At 37.9% G+C, this 18054-nt stretch overlaps 1 protein-coding gene across 7 annotated transcripts in view; it reads right to left on the bottom strand.

Moving 5' to 3' along the window:
- Positions 1-3769: 3769 nt before the first annotated feature.
- Positions 3770-18054, bottom strand: part of LOC133663107 (pleckstrin homology-like domain family B member 1) — a 115936-nt gene continuing 101651 nt past the window's right edge. For 2 of the 7 annotated variants that reach the window (XM_062067329.1, XM_062067330.1), the window contains exons 15-16: positions 11769-11854; positions 3779-4190 (exon numbers count right to left, since the gene is read on the bottom strand). In XM_062067329.1, coding sequence (XP_061923313.1) covers positions 4053-4190; positions 11769-11854 — 224 coding nt within the window. In that variant the 3' untranslated portion in view covers positions 3779-4052. Of the gene's footprint in view, positions 4191-11768; positions 11855-18054 lie in introns of all 7 variants that reach the window. The other 5 variants (XM_062067331.1, XR_009828244.1, XM_062067334.1 and 2 more) reach the window with 5 other exon arrangements.

The raw sequence follows: 18054 nt of genomic DNA, 5'->3' as shown, positions 1-18054 counted from the left end.
TATATATATATATATATATATATATATATATATATATATATATATATATATATATATATACACACATCTGTATATACTTTAGTAAATAGGTGTAGCTACTTGAACTTCCATTGTAAAAAAAAGTCATTGTGGTGGTACTGAAACTGTAATATACCTCCAAATGTGTCAAATACTCCAAAGTATGTGTATTACAGTCCTTTTCTAGTACAATGAGGACCTGAGCTGGAGGGGCTGAAAGAAGAGTTTATATTCAAAAGATGTGAAGATGAGTACATGAATGTATACCATTGGGTACATGAATGTATACAGTGAGTACATGAATGTATAACATGAGTACATAAGTGTATACAGTGAGTACAAGAATGTATACAATGAGTACAGAATGTATACACTGAGTACATGAATGTATATAATGAGTACATTAATTTATACACTGAGCACATGAATGTATACACTGAGTACATGAATGTATACACTGAGTACATGAATGTATACACTGAGTACATGAATGTATACAATGAGCACATGAATGTATACACTGAGTACATGAATGATTTGGATTATTAACATATAATCCAACATGATGATGTGTACTATTAGTGTAAACATGTTTACTTTATGAAATACTACTTCATTCATGTAAACATGTGTACTTTATGAAATACTACTTCATTCATGTAAACATGTGTACTTTATGTAATACTACTTCATTTATGTAAACATGAATACTTTATGAAATACTACTTCATTTATGTAAACATGTATACTTTATGTAATACTACTTCATTTATGTAAACATGTATACTTTATGTAATACTACTTCATTCATGTAAACATGTATACTTTGTGTAATACTACTTCATTTATGTAAACATGTATACTTTATGTAATACTACTTCATTCATGTAAACATGTATACTTTGTGTAATACTACTTCATTTATGTAAACATGTGTACTTTATGAAATACTACTTCATTTATGTAAACATGTATACTTTATGTAATACTACTTCATTTATGTAAACATGTGTACTTTATGAAATACTACTTCATTCATGTAAACATGTGTACTTTATGAAATACTACTTCATTCATGTAAACATGTATACTTTATGTAATACTACTTCATTTATGTAAACATGTGTACTTTATGAAATACTACTTCATTCATGTAAACATGTATACTTTATGTAATACTACTTCATTTATGTAAACATGAATACTTTATGAAATACTACTTCATTCATGTAAACATGTATACTTTATGTAATACTACTTCATTTATGTAAACATGTATACTTTATGAAATACTACTTCATTCATGTAAACATGTATACTTTATGTAATACTACTTCATTTATGTAAACATGTATACTTTATGTAATATTACTTCATTCATGTAAACATGTATACTTTATGTAATACTACTTCATTTATGTAAACATGTGTACTTTATGAAATACTACTTCATTTATGTAAACATGTATACTTTATGTAATACTACTTCATTTATGTAAACATGAATACTTTATGAAATACTACTTCATTCATGTAAACATGTATACTTTATGTAATACTACTTCCTTTATGTAAACATGTATACTTTATGAAATACTACTTCATTTATGTAAACATGTATACTTTATGTAATACTACTTCATTTATGTAAACATGTATACTTTATGTAATATTACTTCATTCATGTAAACATGCATACTTTATGTAATACTACTTCATTTATGTAAACATGTATACTTTATGTAATACTACTTCATTTATGTAAACATGTATACTTTATGTAATACTACTTCATTTATGTAAACATGTATACTTTATGTAATACTACTTCATTTATGTAAACATGTATACTTTATGTAATACTACTTCATTTATGTAAACATGTATACTTTATGTAATACTACTTCATTCATGTAAACATGTATACTTTATGTAATACTACTTCATTTATGTAAACATGTATACTTTATGTAATACTACTTCATTCATGTAAACATGTATACTTTATGTAATACTACTTCATTTATGATCAAAGAAATATTTGGCATGTTTGTCAACAAAGTCCAAAATAAAACAATTGTTGAATCAAGAATAAGAAAAACATTTGGCAACTTTGGTCTGATGGAGTCTCACTAGTGTGTACCCCTCACTAGTGTGTGTACCCCTCACTAGTGTGTGTACCCCTCACTAGTGTGTGTACCCCTCACTAGTGTGTGTACCCCTCACTAGTGTGTGTACCCCTCACTAGTGTGTACCCCTCACTAGTGTGTACCTCTCACTAGTGTGTGTACCTCTCACTAGTGTGTGTACCCCTCACTAGTGTGTGTACCCCTCACTAGTGTGTGTACCCCTCACTAGTGTGTACCCCTCACTAGTGTGTGTACCCCTCACTAGTGTGTACCCCTCACTAGTGTGTACCCCTCACTAGTGTGTGTACCCCTCACTAGTGTGTGTACCCCTCACTAGTGTGTGTACCCCTCACTAGTGTGTGTACCCCTCACTAGTGTGTACCCCTCACTAGTGTGTACCCCTCACTAGTGTGTGTACCCCTCACTAGTGTGTACCCCTCACTAGTGTGTGTACCCCTCACTAGTGTGTACCCCTCACTAGTGTGTACCTCTCACTAGTGTGTGTACCCCTCACTAGTGTGTACCCCTCACTAGTGTGTACCTCTCACTAGTGTGTGTACCTCTCACTAGTGTGTGTACCCCTCACTAGTGTGTGTACCCCTCACTAGTGTGTGTACCCCTCACTAGTGTGTACCTCTCACTAGTGTGTGTACCCCTCACTAGTGTGTGTACCCCTCACTAGTGTGTACCCCTCACTAGTGTGTGTACCCCTCACTAGTGTGTACCCCTCACTAGTGTGTACCCCTCACTAGTGTGTGTACCCCTCACTAGTGTGTACCCCTCACTAGTGTGTGTACCCCTCACTAGTGTGTACCCCTCACTAGTGTGTGTACCCCTCACTAGTGTGTGTACCCCTCACTAGTGTGTGTACCCCTCACTAGTGTGTACCCCTCACTAGCGTGTGTACCCCTCACTAGTGTGTACCACTCACTAGTGTGTGTACCCCTCACTAGTGTGTGTACCCCTCACTAGTGTGTACCCCTCACTAGTGTGTGTACCCCTCACTAGTGTGCACCCCTCACTAGTGTGTACCCCTCACTAGTGTGTACCCCTCACTATATGAAGTGTGTGTACCCCTCACTAGTGTGTACCCTCACTATATGAAGTGTGTGTACCGCTCACTAGTGTGTACCCCTCACTATATGAAGTGTGTGTACCCCTCACTAGTGTGTACCCCTCACTATATGAAGTGTTTGTACCCCTCACTAGTGTGTACCCCTCACTAGATGAAGTGTGTGTAACCCTCACTAGTGTGTACCCCTCACTATATGAAGTGTGTGTACCCCTCACTAGATGAAGTGTGTGTACCCCTCACTAGTGTGTACCCTCACTATATGAAGTGTGTGTACCCCTCACTAGTGTGTACCCTCACTATATGAAGTGTGTGTACCCCTCATTAGTGTGTACCCTCACTATATGAAGTGTGTGTACCCCTCACTAGTGTGTACCCCTCACTAGTGTGTACCCTCACTATATGAAGTGTGTGTACCCCTCACTAGTGTGTACCCCTCACTAGTGTGTACCCCTCACTAGTGTGTACCCTCACTATATGAAGTGTGTGTACCCTTCACTAGTGTGTACCCCTCACTAGTGTGTACCCTTCACTAGTGTGTACCCCTCACTAGTGTGTACCCCTCACTAGTGTGTACCCTCACTATATGAAGTGTGTGTACCCCTCACTAGTGTGTACCCTCACTATATGAAGTGTGTGTACCCCTCACTAGTGTGTACCCTCACTATATGAAGTGTGTGTACCCTTCACTAGTGTGTACCCCTCACTAGTGTGTACCCTTCACTAGTGTGTACCCCTCACTAGTGTGTACCCCTCACTAGTGTGTACCCTCACTATATGAAGTGTGTGTACCCCTCACTAGTGTGTACCCCTCACTAGTGTGTGTACCCTCACTATATGAAGTGTGTGTACCCCTCAGCTCCCGTCACGATGACGTCCATCCAGATCCTCATGGCCTCAGCAGAAGGTGCCACCAGGAAGTAGAGACGGTCATGAGTCTTCACACAAAAGGTCAAAGTTGGGTTGGGGCTCTGTGGCAAACACACAAAACATCAAGTACTTCCATCTTGTAGTACTACTACTAGCAAGTATTTCCACTTTGTACTACAACTACTGTCAAGTACTTCCATCTTGTAGTACTACTACTAGTAAGTATTTCCACTTTGTACTACAACTACTGTCAAGTACTTCCATCTTGTAGTACTACTACTAGTAAGTATTTCCACTTTGTACTACAACTACTGTCAAGTACTTCCATCTTGTAGTACTACTACTAGCAAGTATTTCCACTTTGTACTACAACTACTGTCAAGTACTTCCATCTAGTAGTACTACTACTAGCAAGTATCTCCATGTAGTTCTTCTACTTCTACTACTAGAGTAATGTGTGTGTACTTTATACTTTATACTAGAGTAATGTGTGTGTACTTTATACTTTACACTAGAGTAATGTGTGTGTACTTTCTACAAGAAATGACGACGTCACTGCAGCAAACACCTGCTGCTCCTGTCATGCAGAGGTGGGTGTGGCTTCACCTCTGTCTACACCTTACATTAGTTCAGGTGCAGTGATAACATAACATTTACATTACAGTTAAAGGCCTACTGAAAGCCACTACTAGCGACCACGCAGTCTGATAGTTTATATATCAATGATGAAATCTTAACATTATAACACATGCCAATACGGCCGGGTTAACTTATAAAGTGACATTTTAAATTTGCCGCTAAACTTCCGGTTGGAAACGCCTCTGAGGATGACGTATGCGCGTGACGTAGACCGGGGAACACGGGTATGCCTTCCACATTGAAGCCAATACGAAAAAGCTCTGTTTTCATTTCATAATTCCACAGTATTCTGGACATCTGTGTTGGTGAATCTGTTGCAATCATGTTCATTGCATTATGGAGAAAGAAGCTGAGCAAGCAAAGAAGAAAGTTGTCGGTGCGAAATGGACGTATTTTATTTTTCGAACGTAGTCAGCAACAACAGTACACAGTCGGCGCTTTTTTGTTTACATTCCCGAAAGATGCAGTCAAGATGGAAGAACTCGGATAACAGAGACTCTAACCAGGAGGACTTTTGACTTGGATACACAGACGCCTGTAGAGAACTGGGACAACACAGACTCTTACCAGGATTACTTTGATTTGGATGACAAAGACGCAGACGTGCTACTGTGAGTATGCAGCTTTGGCTTCTAAACATTTGATCGCTTGACCGTATGTGCGCAACTTTTTTTTGCGTATGTACGTAACTTTTTAAAAATATATAAGCTTTATGAACCTTGGGTTAGGTGAACGGTCTTTTGGGCTGAGTGATTGTGTGTGTTGATCAGGTGTTTGAATTGTATTGGCGTGTTCTATGGAGCTAGGAGCTAGCAGAGGAGCTAGGAGCTAGCATAACAAACACGCAGGTGTTTTTATGCAGGATTAATTTGTGTCATATTAAATATAAGCCTGGTTGTGTTGTGGCTAATAGAGTATATATATGTCTTGTGTTTATTTACTGTTGTAGTCATTCCCAGCTGAATATCAGGTCACTCTCACAGCATCTTCCCTATCTGAATAGCTTCAACTCCCCACTAGTCCTTCACTTGCACTTTCCTCATCCACAAATCTTTCATCCTCGCTCAAATTAATGGGGAAATTGTCGCTTTCTCGGTCCGAATCTCTCTCACTTCATGCGGCCATCATTGTAAACAATAGGGAACTTTGCGTATATGTTCAACTGACTACGTCACGCTACTTCCGGTAGGTGCAAGCCTTTTTTTTTATCAGATACCAAAAGTTGCAATCTTTATCCTCGTTGTTCTCTACTAAATCCTTTCAGCAAAAATATGGCAATATCGCGAAATGATCAAGTATGACACATAGAATAGATCTGCTATCCCCGTTGAAATAAAAAAAATTTCATTTCAGTAGGCCTTTAAAGGCCTACTGAAATGAAATGTTCCTATTTAAACGGGAATAGCAGATCCATTCTATGTGTCATACTTGATCATTTCGCGATATTGCCATATTTTTGCTGAAAGGATTTAGTAGAGAACATCGACAATAAAGTTGGCAACTTTTGCTCGCTGATAAAAAAAAGCCTTGCCTGTAGCGGAAGTAGCGTGACGTCACAGGAGCTAGTATTCCTCACAATTCCCCGTTGTTTACAATGGAGCGAGAGAGATTCGGAGCGACAAAGCGACGATTACCCCATTAATTTGAGCGAGGATGAAAGATTTGTGGATGAGGAACGTGAGAGTGAAAGACTAGAGTGCAGTGCAGGACGTATCTTTCTTCGCTCTGACCGTAACTTAGGTACAAGCTGGCTCATTGGATTCCACACTCTCTCCTTTTTCTATTGTAGATCACAGATTTGTATTTGAAAGCACCTGGGATACTATATCCTCTTGAAAATGAGAGTCCAGAAGGCCAAATGAACATTCACAGTGACTTTTATCTCCAAGACAATACATCGGTGACACACTCAGCTACTGAGCTAACGTGCTAGCATCGGGCTTAACTGCAGATAGAAACAAAATAAATATACCCCTGACTGGAAGGATAGACAGAAGATCAACAATACTATTAAACCATGGACATGTAACCACACGGTTAATACTTTCCAGCCTGGTAAGGCTTAACAATGCTGTTGCTAACAACGCTAAGGCTAATTTAGCAACTTAGCAACCGGACCTCACAGAACTATGATAAAACATTAGCGCTCCACCTACGCCAGCCAGCCCTCATCTGCTCATCAACACCCGTGCTCACCTGCGTTCCAGCGATCGACGGCGTGACGAAGGACTTCACCCGTGGGTTTGGCGGCAAGCATCAGCTAGGCGTCTGCTATCAGGGTAAGTAGTCCTTGTTGTGTTGCTGTAAGTATTGTACTTAGCCGCTAATAGACCAATCCCACCTACAGCTTTCTTCTTTGCAGTCTTCATTGTTCATTAAACAAATTGCAAAAGATTCACCAACACAGATGTCCACAATACTGTGGAATTATGAAATGAAAACAAGAGGCTTTTCTATCGGGTCCGATGGGGTCCAACCACTTCCGTGGATTTTGTGACGTCACGCGCATAAATCATATCCAAAGGACTTTTTCAAGCAGAAGTGTGGCGGGAAATGTAAAATGTCACTTTATAAGTTAACCCGGCCGTATTGGCATGTGTTGCAATGTTAAGATGTCATCATGGATATATCAACTATCAGACTGCGTGGTCGCTAGTAGTGGCTTTCAGGAGGACTTTAAGTGCAGTGATAACATTTACATTAGAGTTAAGGTGCAGTGATAACATTTAGATTAGAGTTAAGGTGCAGTGATAACATTTAGATTAGAGTTAAGGTGCAGTGATAACATTTACATTACAGTTAAGGTGCAGTGATAACATTTAGATTAGAGTTAAGGTGCAGTGATAACATTTAGATTAGAGTTAAAGTGCAGTGATAACATTTACATTACAGTTAAGGTGCAGTGATAACATTTAGATTAGAGTTAAGGTGCAGTGATAACATTTAGATTAGAGTTAAAGTGCAGTGATAACATTTAGATTAGAGTTAAAGTGCAGTGATAACATTTACATTACAGTTAAGGTGCAGTGATAACATTTAGATTAGAGTTAAGGTGCAGTGATAACATTTAGATTAGAGTTAAAGTGCAGTGATAACATTTACATTAGAGTTAAGGTGCAGTGATAACATTTAGATTAGAGTTAAGGTGCAGTGATAACATTTAGATTAGAGTTAAGGTGCAGTGATAACATTTAGATTAGAGTTAAGGTGCAGTGATAACATTTAGATTAGAGTTAAGGTGCAGTGATAACATTTAGATTAGAGTTAAAGTGCAGTGATAACATTTAGATTAGAGTTAAGGTGCAGTGATAACATTTAGATTAGAGTTAAGGTGCAGTGATAACATTTAGATTAGAGTTAAGGTGCAGTGATAACATTTAGATTAGAGTTAAGGTGCAGTGATAACATTTAGATTAGAGTTAAGGTGCAGTGATAACATTTAGATTAGAGTTAAGGTGCAGTGATAACATTTAGATTAGAGTTAAGGTGCAGTGATAACATTTAGATTAGAGTTAAGGTGCAGTGATAACATTTAGATTAGAGTTAAAGTGCAGTGATAACATTTAGATTAGAGTTAAGGTGCAGTGATAACATTTAGATTAGAGTTAAGGTGCAGTGATAACATTTAAATTAGAGTTAAGGTGCAGTGATAACATTTAGATTAGAGTTAAGGTGCAGTGATAACATTTAGATTAGAGTTAAGGTGCAGTGATAACATTTAGATTAGAGTTAAGGTGCAGTGATAACATTTAGATTAGAGTTAAGGTGCAGTGATAACATTTAGATTAGAGTTAAAGTGCAGTGATAACATTTAGATTAGAGTTAAGGTGCAGTGAAAACATTTAGATTAGAGTTAAGGTGCAGTGATAACATTTAGATTAGAGTTAAGGTGCAGTGATAACATTTAGATTAGAGTTAAGGTGCAGTGATAACATTTAGATTAGAGTTAAGGTGCAGTGATAACATTTAGATTAGAGTTAAGGTGCAGTGATAACATTTAGATTAGAGTTAAGGTGCAGTGATAACATTTAGATTAGAGTTAAAGTGCAGTGATAACATTTAGATTAGAGTTAAGGTGCAGTGATAACATTTAGATTAGAGTTAAGGTGCAGTGATAACATTTAGATTAGAGTTAAGGTGCAGTGATAACATTTAGATTAGAGTTAAGGTGCAGTGATAACATTTAGATTAGAGTTAAGGTGCAGTGATAACATTTAGATTAGAGTTAAGGTGCAGTGATAACATTTAGATTAGAGTTAAGGTGCAGTGATAACATTTAGATTAGAGTTAAAGTGCAGTGATAACATTTAGATTAGAGTTAAGGTGCAGTGATAACATTTAGATTAGAGTTAAGGTGCAGTGATAACATTTAGATTAGAGTTAAGGTGCAGTGATAACATTTAGATTAGAGTTAAGGTGCAGTGATAACATTTAGATTAGAGTTAAGGTGCAGTGATAACATTTAGATTAGAGTTAAAGTGCAGTGATAACATTTAGATTAGAGTTAAGGTGCAGTGATAACATTTAGATTAGAGTTAAGGTGCAGTGATAACATTTAGATTAGAGTTAAGGTGCAGTGATAACATTTAGATTAGAGTTAAGGTGCAGTGATAACATTTAGATTAGAGTTAAGGTGCAGTGATAACATTTAGATTAGAGTTAAGGTGCAGTGATAACATTTAGATTAGAGTTAAGGTGCAGTGATAACATTTAGATTAGAGTTAAGGTGCAGTGATAACATTTAGATTAGAGTTAAGGTGCAGTGATAACATTTAGATTAGAGTTAAGGTGCAGTGATAACATTTAGATTAGAGTTAAGGTGCAGTGATAACATTTAGATTAGAGTTAAGGTGCAGTGATAACATTTAGATTATAGTTAAGGTGCAGTGATAACATTTAGATTAGAGTTAAAGTGCAGTGATAACATTTAGATTAGAGTTAAGGTGCAGTGATAACATTTAGATTAGAGTGAAGGTGCAGTGATAACATTTAGATTAGAGTTAAGGTGCAGTGATAACATTTAGATTAGAGTTAAAGTGCAGTGATAACATTTAGATTAGAGTTAAGGTGCAGTGATAACATTTAGATTAGAGTTAAGGTGCAGTGATAACATTTAGATTAGAGTTAAGGTGCAGTGATAACATTTAGATTAGAGTTAAGGTGCAGTGATAACATTTAGATTAGAGTTAAGGTGCAGTGATAACATTTAGATTAGAGTTAAGGTGCAGTGATAACATTTAGATTAGAGTTAAGGTGCAGTGATAACATTTAGATTAGAGTTAAGGTGCAGTGATAACATTTAGATTAGAGTTAAGGTGCAGTGATAACATTTAGATTAGAGTTAAGGTGCAGTGATAACATTTAGATTAGAGTTAAGGTGCAGTGATAACATTTAGATTAGAGTTAAGGTGCAGTGATAACATTTAGATTAGAGTTAAGGTGCAGTGATAACATTTAGATTAGAGTTAAGGTGCAGTGATAACATTTAGATTAGAGTTAAGGTGCAGTGATAACATTTAGATTAGAGTTAAGGTGCAGTGATAACATTTAGATTAGAGTTAAGGTGCAGTGATAACATTTAGATTAGAGTTAAGGTGCAGTGATAACATTTAGATTAGAGTTAAGGTGCAGTGATAACATTTAGATTAGAGTTAAGGTGCAGTGATAACATTTAGATAGTTCCTCTGACTGACTTAGTAAGTCTGATGACATAAAAGCTCCACAGAAATGAAAGTGGCTCAGCAGGAAGTCGAAAGGAGACTTTTTATTGAAACAGTCATCAAGACATGTCAACTTCCTCACACTTTTATGGCTTCAAAATAAAAGCGCTAGGCTACACGTTTGGTTTGGTTTGGTGTTAAGAAAATAAAAAATATGTTTTGTAATGTAATCTGTGATATTTGCACCTAAATAAATGTTATGACATCATTGTACAGCAGCAACATGAAGCCCATAAAGGTGTACAACATGAATGTACAGCAGCATTTAGTGTACAACATGAATGTACAGCAGCATTTAGTGTACAACATGAATGTACAGCAGCATTTAGTGTACAACATGAATGTACAGCAGCATTTAGTGTACAACATGAATGTACAGCAGCATTTAGTGTACAACATGAATGTACAGCAGCATTTAGTGTACAACATGAATGTACAGCAGCATTTAGTGTACAACATGAATGTACAGCAGCGTTTAGTGTACAACATGAATGTACAGCAGCATTTAGTGTACAACATGAATGTACAGCAGCATTTAGTGTACAACATGAATGTACAGCAGCATTTAGTGTACAACATGAATGCACAGCAGCATTTAGTGTACAACATGAATGTACAGCAGCATTTAGTGTACAACATGAATGCACAGCAGCATTTAGTGTACAACATGAATGTACAGCAGCATTTAGTGTACAACATGAATGTACAGCAGCATTTAGTGTACAACATGAATGCACAGCAGCATTTAGTGTACAACATGAATGCACAGCAGCATTTAGTGTACAACATGAATGTGCAGCAGCATTTAGTGTACAACATGAATGTACAGCAGCATTTAGTGTACAACATGAATGCACAGCAGCATTTAGTGTACAACATGAATGCACAGCAGCATTTAGTGTACAACATGAATGCACAGCAGCATTTAGTGTACAACATGAATGCACAGCAGCATTTATTCAGCTGCAAATATCACACATGACATCATAGCATGATGCTAACATGTTGATGCTAACAATCCACATGTGTTGTGTGCAAGTGCTAGTGTAGCTCCTCCTCTGAATGCAAGTGCTCCTACAGCATTAAAAGAACAGACAAATGAAGTCACCCAGCACCTATAAAAGGATATTGCTGAATAAACAATATGGCTAATATTTAAAGGTATGATGGCTCCTTTGTCACAGTACAGACGTGCTAAATGAAGAATTAGTGAGCAGAGAGTGGTTGGCAAGTAGAGGTGAGTATGGCTCACTTTCATGGGAAAACACTATTGCACACCTTAGAAGAAGTGTGAGAAAACACAAGAAGTTAGCAGCATACCTTAGTAGCACTGCGCAGGTGATCATAGTACACCTCCTGGATGGCCTGGAAGTAGATCACACCCTTCAGCTTGTTCTCCTGTTTGTCTGAGGAAAACCATGGTCAGGTTTTAGTCACCACCTCATTTAAACATTGATCATGGTCAGGTTTTAGTCACCACCTCATTTAAACATTAATCATGGTCAGGTTTTAGTCACCACCTCATTTAAACATTGATCATGGTCAGGTTTTAGTCACCACCTCATTTAAACATTGATCATGGTCAGGGTTTAGTCACCACCTCATTCATGGTCAGGGTTTTAGTCACCACCTCATTTAAACATTGATCATGGTCAGGTTTTAGTCACCACCTCATTTAAACATTGATCATGGTCAGGTTTTAGTCACCACCTCATTTAAACATTGATCATGGTCAGGGTTTAGTCACCACCTCATTCATGGTCAGGTTTTAGTCACCACCTCATTTAAACATTGATCATGGTCAGGGTTTAGTCACCACCTCATTCATGGTCAGGTTTTAGTCACCACCTCATTTAAACATTGATCATGGTCAGGGTTTAGTCACCACCTCATTCATGGTCAGGTTTTAGTCACCACCTCATTTAAACATTGATCATGGTCAGGGTTTAGTCACCACCTCATTCATGGTCAGGGTTTTAGTCACCACCTCATTTAAACATTGATCATGGTCAGGTTTTAGTCACCACCTCATTCATGGTCAGGTTTTAGTCACCACCTCATTCATGGTGAGGTTTTAGTCACCACCTCATTTAAACATTGATCATGGTCAGGTTTTAGTCACCACCTCATTTAAACATTGATCATGGTCAGGTTTTAGTCACCACCTCATTTAAACATTGATCATGGTCAGGTTTTAGTCACCACCTCATTTAAACATTGTTCATGGTCAGGGTTTAGTCACCACCTCATTCATGGTCAGGGTTTTAGTCACCACCTCATTTAAACATTGATCATGGTCAGGTTTTAGTCACCACCTCATTTAAACATTGATCATGGTCAGGTTTTAGTCACCACCTCATTTAAACATTGATCATGGTCAGGTTTTAGTCACCACCTCATTTAAACATTGATCATGGTCAGGTTTTAGTCACCACCTCATTTAAACATTGATCATGGTCAGGTTTTAGTCACCACCTCATTTAAACATTGATCATGATCAGGTTTTAGTCACCACCTCATTTAAACATTGATCATGGTCAGGTTTTAGTCACCACCTCATTCATGGTCAGGTTTTAGTCACCACCTCATTCATGGTCAGGTTTTAGTCACCACCTCATTCATGGTCAGGTTTTAGTCACCCCCTCATTCATGGTCAGGTTTTAGTCACCACCTCATTCATGGTCAGGTTTTAGTCACCACCTCATTCATGGTCAGGTTTTAGTCACCACCTCATTCATGGTCAGGTTTTAGTCACCACCTCATTCATGGTCAGGTTTTAGTCACCACCTCATTCATGGTCAGGTTTTAGTCAGCACCTCATTGAAACATTGATCATGGTCAGGTTTTAGTCACCACCTCATTCATGGTCAGGTTTTAGTCACCACCTCATTCATGGTCAGGTTTTAGTCACCCCCTCATTCATGGTCAGGTTTTAGTCACCCCCTCATTCATGGTCAGGTTTTAGTCACCACCTCATTCATGGTCAGGTTTTAGTCACCACCTCATTCATGGTCAGGTTTTAGTCACCACCTCATTCATGGTCAGGTTTTAGTCACCACCTCATTCATGGTCAGGTTTTAGTCACCACCTCATTCATGGTCAGGTTTTAGTCAGCACCTCATTGAAACATTGATCATGGTCAGGTTTTAGTCACCACCTCATTCATGGTCAGGTTTTAGTCACCCCCTCATTCATGGTCAGGTTTTAGTCACCACCTCATTCATGGTCAGGTTTTAGTCACCCCCTCATTCATGGTCAGGTTTTAGTCACCACCTCATTCATGGTCAGGTTTTAGTCACCCCCTCATTCATGGTCAGGTTTTAGTCACCCCCTCATTCATGGTCAGGTTTTAGTCACCCCCTCATTCATGGTCAGGTTTTAGTCACCACCTCATTGAAACATTGCTGACTCTGATCATGTGGAGTGTGTTAGTGCTGTCTGCCTTCCTGCTCTCCATCCTTGCAGCTTCTTTCATCAGCCAGAGCACAAGTGCAGCAGCAGCAAGTCAACATCACATCTCCTTCAGGCACAAACACTCCACATGGAGGCCAAGGCTGCACATTTCCAGGAATATGAACAACATGCATCATTTACTAACCAGCTCTTTAGCATTCTAACAACTGCACATTTCCAGGAATATGAACATGTATCATTTACTAACCAGCTCTTTAGCATTCTAACAACTGCACATTTCCAGGAATATGAACAACATGCATCATTTACTAACCAGCTCTTTAGCATTCTAACAACTGCACATTTCCAGGAATATGAACATGTATCATCTGCTAACCAGCTCTTTAGCATTCTAACAACTGCACATTTCCAGGAATATGAACAACATGCATCATTTACTAACCAGCTCTTTAGCATTCTAGCAACTGCACATTTCCAGGAATATGAACAACATGCATCATTTACTAACCAGCTCTTTAGCATTCTAGCAACTGCACATTTCCAGGAATATGAACAACATGCATCATTTACTAACCAGCTCTTTACCATTCTAACAACTGCACATTTCCAGGAATATGAACAACATGCATCATTTACTAACCAGCTCTTTAGCATTCTAACAACTGCACATTTCCAGGAATATGAACAACATGCATCATTTACTAACCAGCTCTTTAGCATTCTAGCAACTGCACATTTCCAGGAATATGAACATGTATCATCTGCTAACCAGCTCTTTAGCATTCTAACAACTGCACATTTCCAGGACTATGAACAACATGTATCATCTGCTAACCAGCTCTTTAGCATTCTAACAACTGCACATTTCCAGGAATATGAACAACATGCATCATTTACTAACCAGCTCTTTAGCATTCTAACAACTGCACATTTCCAGGAATATGAACAACATGCATCATTTACTAACCAGCTCTTTAGCATTCTAACAACTGCACATTTCCAGGACTATGAACAACATGTATCATCTGCTAACCAGCTCTTTAGCATTCTAACAACTGCACATTTCCAGGACTATGAACAACATGTATCATCTGCTAACCAGCTCTTTAGCATTCTAACAACTGCACATTTCCAGGAATATGAACAACATGTATCATCTGCTAACCAGCTCTTTAGCATTCTAACAACTGCACATTTCCAGGAATATGAACAACATGCATCATTTTCTAACCAGCTCTTTAGCATTCTAACAACTGCACATTTCCAGGAATATGAACAACATGCATCATTTACTAACCAGCTCTTTAGCATTCTAACAACTGCACATTTCCAGGAATATGAACAACATGCATCATTTACTAACCAGCTCTTTAGCATTCTAGCAACTGCACATTTCCAGGAATATGAACAACATGCATCATTTACTAACCAGCTCTTTAGCATTCTAACAACTGCACATTTCCAGGAATATGAACAACATGCATCATTTACTAACCAGCTCTTTAGCATTCTAACAACTGCACATTTCCAGGAATATGAACAACATGCATAATTTACTAACCAGCTCTTTAGCATTCTAACAACTGCACATTTCCAGGAATATGAACAACATGCATCATTTACTAACCAGCTCTTTAGCATTCTAACAACTGCACATTTCCAGGAATATGAACAACATGCATCATTTACTAACCAGCTCTTTAGCATTCTAACAACTGCACATTTCCAGTAATATGAACAACGTTTATCATCTGCTAACCAGCTCTTTAGCATTCTAACAACTGCACATTTCCAGGACTATGAACAACATGTATCATCTGCTAACCAGCTCTTTAGCATTCTAACAACTGCACATTTCCAGGACTATGAACAACATGTATCATCTGCTAACCAGCTCTTTAGCATTCTAACAACTGCACATTTCCAGGAATATGAACAACATGCATCATTTACTAACCAGCTCTTTAGCATTCTAACAACTGCACATTTCCAGGAATATGAACAACATGCATCATTTACTAACCAGCTCTTTAGCATTCTAGCAACTGCACATTTCCAGGAATATGAACAACATGCATCATTTACTAACCAGCTCTTTAGCATTCTAGCAACTGCACATTTCCAGGAATATGAACAACATGCATCATTTACTAACCAGCTCTTTAGCATTCTAACAACTGCACATTTCCAGGAATATGAACAACATGCATCATTTACTAACCAGCTCTTTAGCATTCTAACAACTGCACATTTCCAGGAATATGAACAACATGCATCATTTACTAACCAGCTCTTTAGCATTCTAACAACTGCACATTTCCAGGAATATGAACAACATGCATCATTTACTAACCAGCTCTTTAGCATTCTAACAACTGCACATTTCCAGGAATATGAACATGTATCATCTGCTAACCAGCTCTTTAGCATTCTAACAACTGCACATTTCCAGGAATATGAACAACATGCATCATTTACTAACCAGCTCTTTAGCATTCTAGCAACTGCACATTTCCAGGAATATGAACAACATGCATCATTTACTAACCAGCTCTTTAGCATTCTAGCAACTGCACATTTCCAGGAATATGAACAACATGCATCATTTACTAACCAGCTCTTTAGCATTCTAACAACTGCACATTTCCAGGAATATGAACAACATGCATCATTTACTAACCAGCTCTTTAGCATTCTAACAACTGCACATTTCCAGGAATATGAACAACATGCATCATTTACTAACCAGCTCTTTAGCATTCTAACAACTGCACATTTCCAGGAATATGAACATGTATCATCTGCTAACCAGCTCTTTAGCATTCTAACAACTGCACATTTCCAGGAATATGAACAACATGCATCATTTACTAACCAGCTCTTTAGCATTCTAACAACTGCACATTTCCAGGAATATGAACATGTATCATCTGCTAACCAGTTCATTTATGTACTACCTAGGTAGTACATACATATTGCAGTACACGTAGTTAGGTAGCACATGAATTATGCAGTACATGTACACACAAAGTACATGATTGATGCAGTACATGTACTACATAGTACATGAATGATGCAGTACATGTACTACATAGTACATGAATGATGCAGTACATGTACTACATAGTACATGAATAATGCAGTACATGTACTATGTAGTACATGATTGATGCAGTACATGTACTATGCAGTACATGATTGATGCAGTACATGTACTATGCAGTACATGATTGATGCAGTACATGTATTATGTAGTACATGAATGATGCAGTATATGTACTATACAGTACTTTGCAGTACACATACCCAGGTAGTAGCAGAATGATGCAGTACTATGCAGTACAAGTACACATACCCAGGTAGTAGCAGAATGATGCAGTACTATGCAGTACAAGTACACATAACCAGGTAGTAGCAGTATATGTAGTATGCAGTACAAGTACACATACCCAGGTAGTAGCAGAATGATGCAGTACTATGCAGTACAAGTACACATACCCAGGTAGTATAAGTAAATGTAGTCTGCAGTACAAGTACCCATACCCAGGGAGTAGCAGTATATGTAGTATGCAGTACAAGTACACATACCCAGGTAGTAGCAGTATTTGTAGTATGCAGTACAAGTACACGCACCCATGTAGTAGCAGTATATGTAGTATGCAGTACAAGTACACATACCCAGGTAGTAGCAGTATTTGTAGTATGCAGTACAAGTACACGCACCCATGTAGTAGCAGTATATGTAGTATGCAGTACAAGTATAGTAGTACAGTATACAGTACAAGTATAGTAGTAGAGTATGCAGTACAAGTATAGTAGTAGAGTATGCAGTACAAGTACAAGTACACGTACCCATGTAGTAGCAGAAGGTTCTCTTCAGGCGGTCAAAGACAAACCAGTATAGTAGCAGTATATGTAGTACAGTATGCAGTACAAGTATATGTAGTACAGTATGCAGTACAAGTATAGTAGTACAGTATGCAGTACAAGTATAGTAGTACAGTATGCAGTACAAGTATAGTAGTAGAGTATGCAGTACAAGTATAGTAGTAGAGTATGCAGTACAAGTACAAGTACACGTACCCAAGTAGTAGCAGAAGGTTCTCTTCAGGCGGTCAAAGACAAACCAGTATAGTAGCAGTATATGTAGTACAGTATACAGTACAAGTATAGTAGTAGAGTATGCAGTACA

This window comes from Entelurus aequoreus, linkage group LG13, assembly GCF_033978785.1.
Source record: "Entelurus aequoreus isolate RoL-2023_Sb linkage group LG13, RoL_Eaeq_v1.1, whole genome shotgun sequence".
Classification (NCBI taxonomy): Eukaryota; Metazoa; Chordata; class Actinopteri; order Syngnathiformes; family Syngnathidae; genus Entelurus; species Entelurus aequoreus.
Note: the sequence above shows the minus strand (reverse complement) of the source record. Positions and strands in the feature narration are given on the sequence as shown.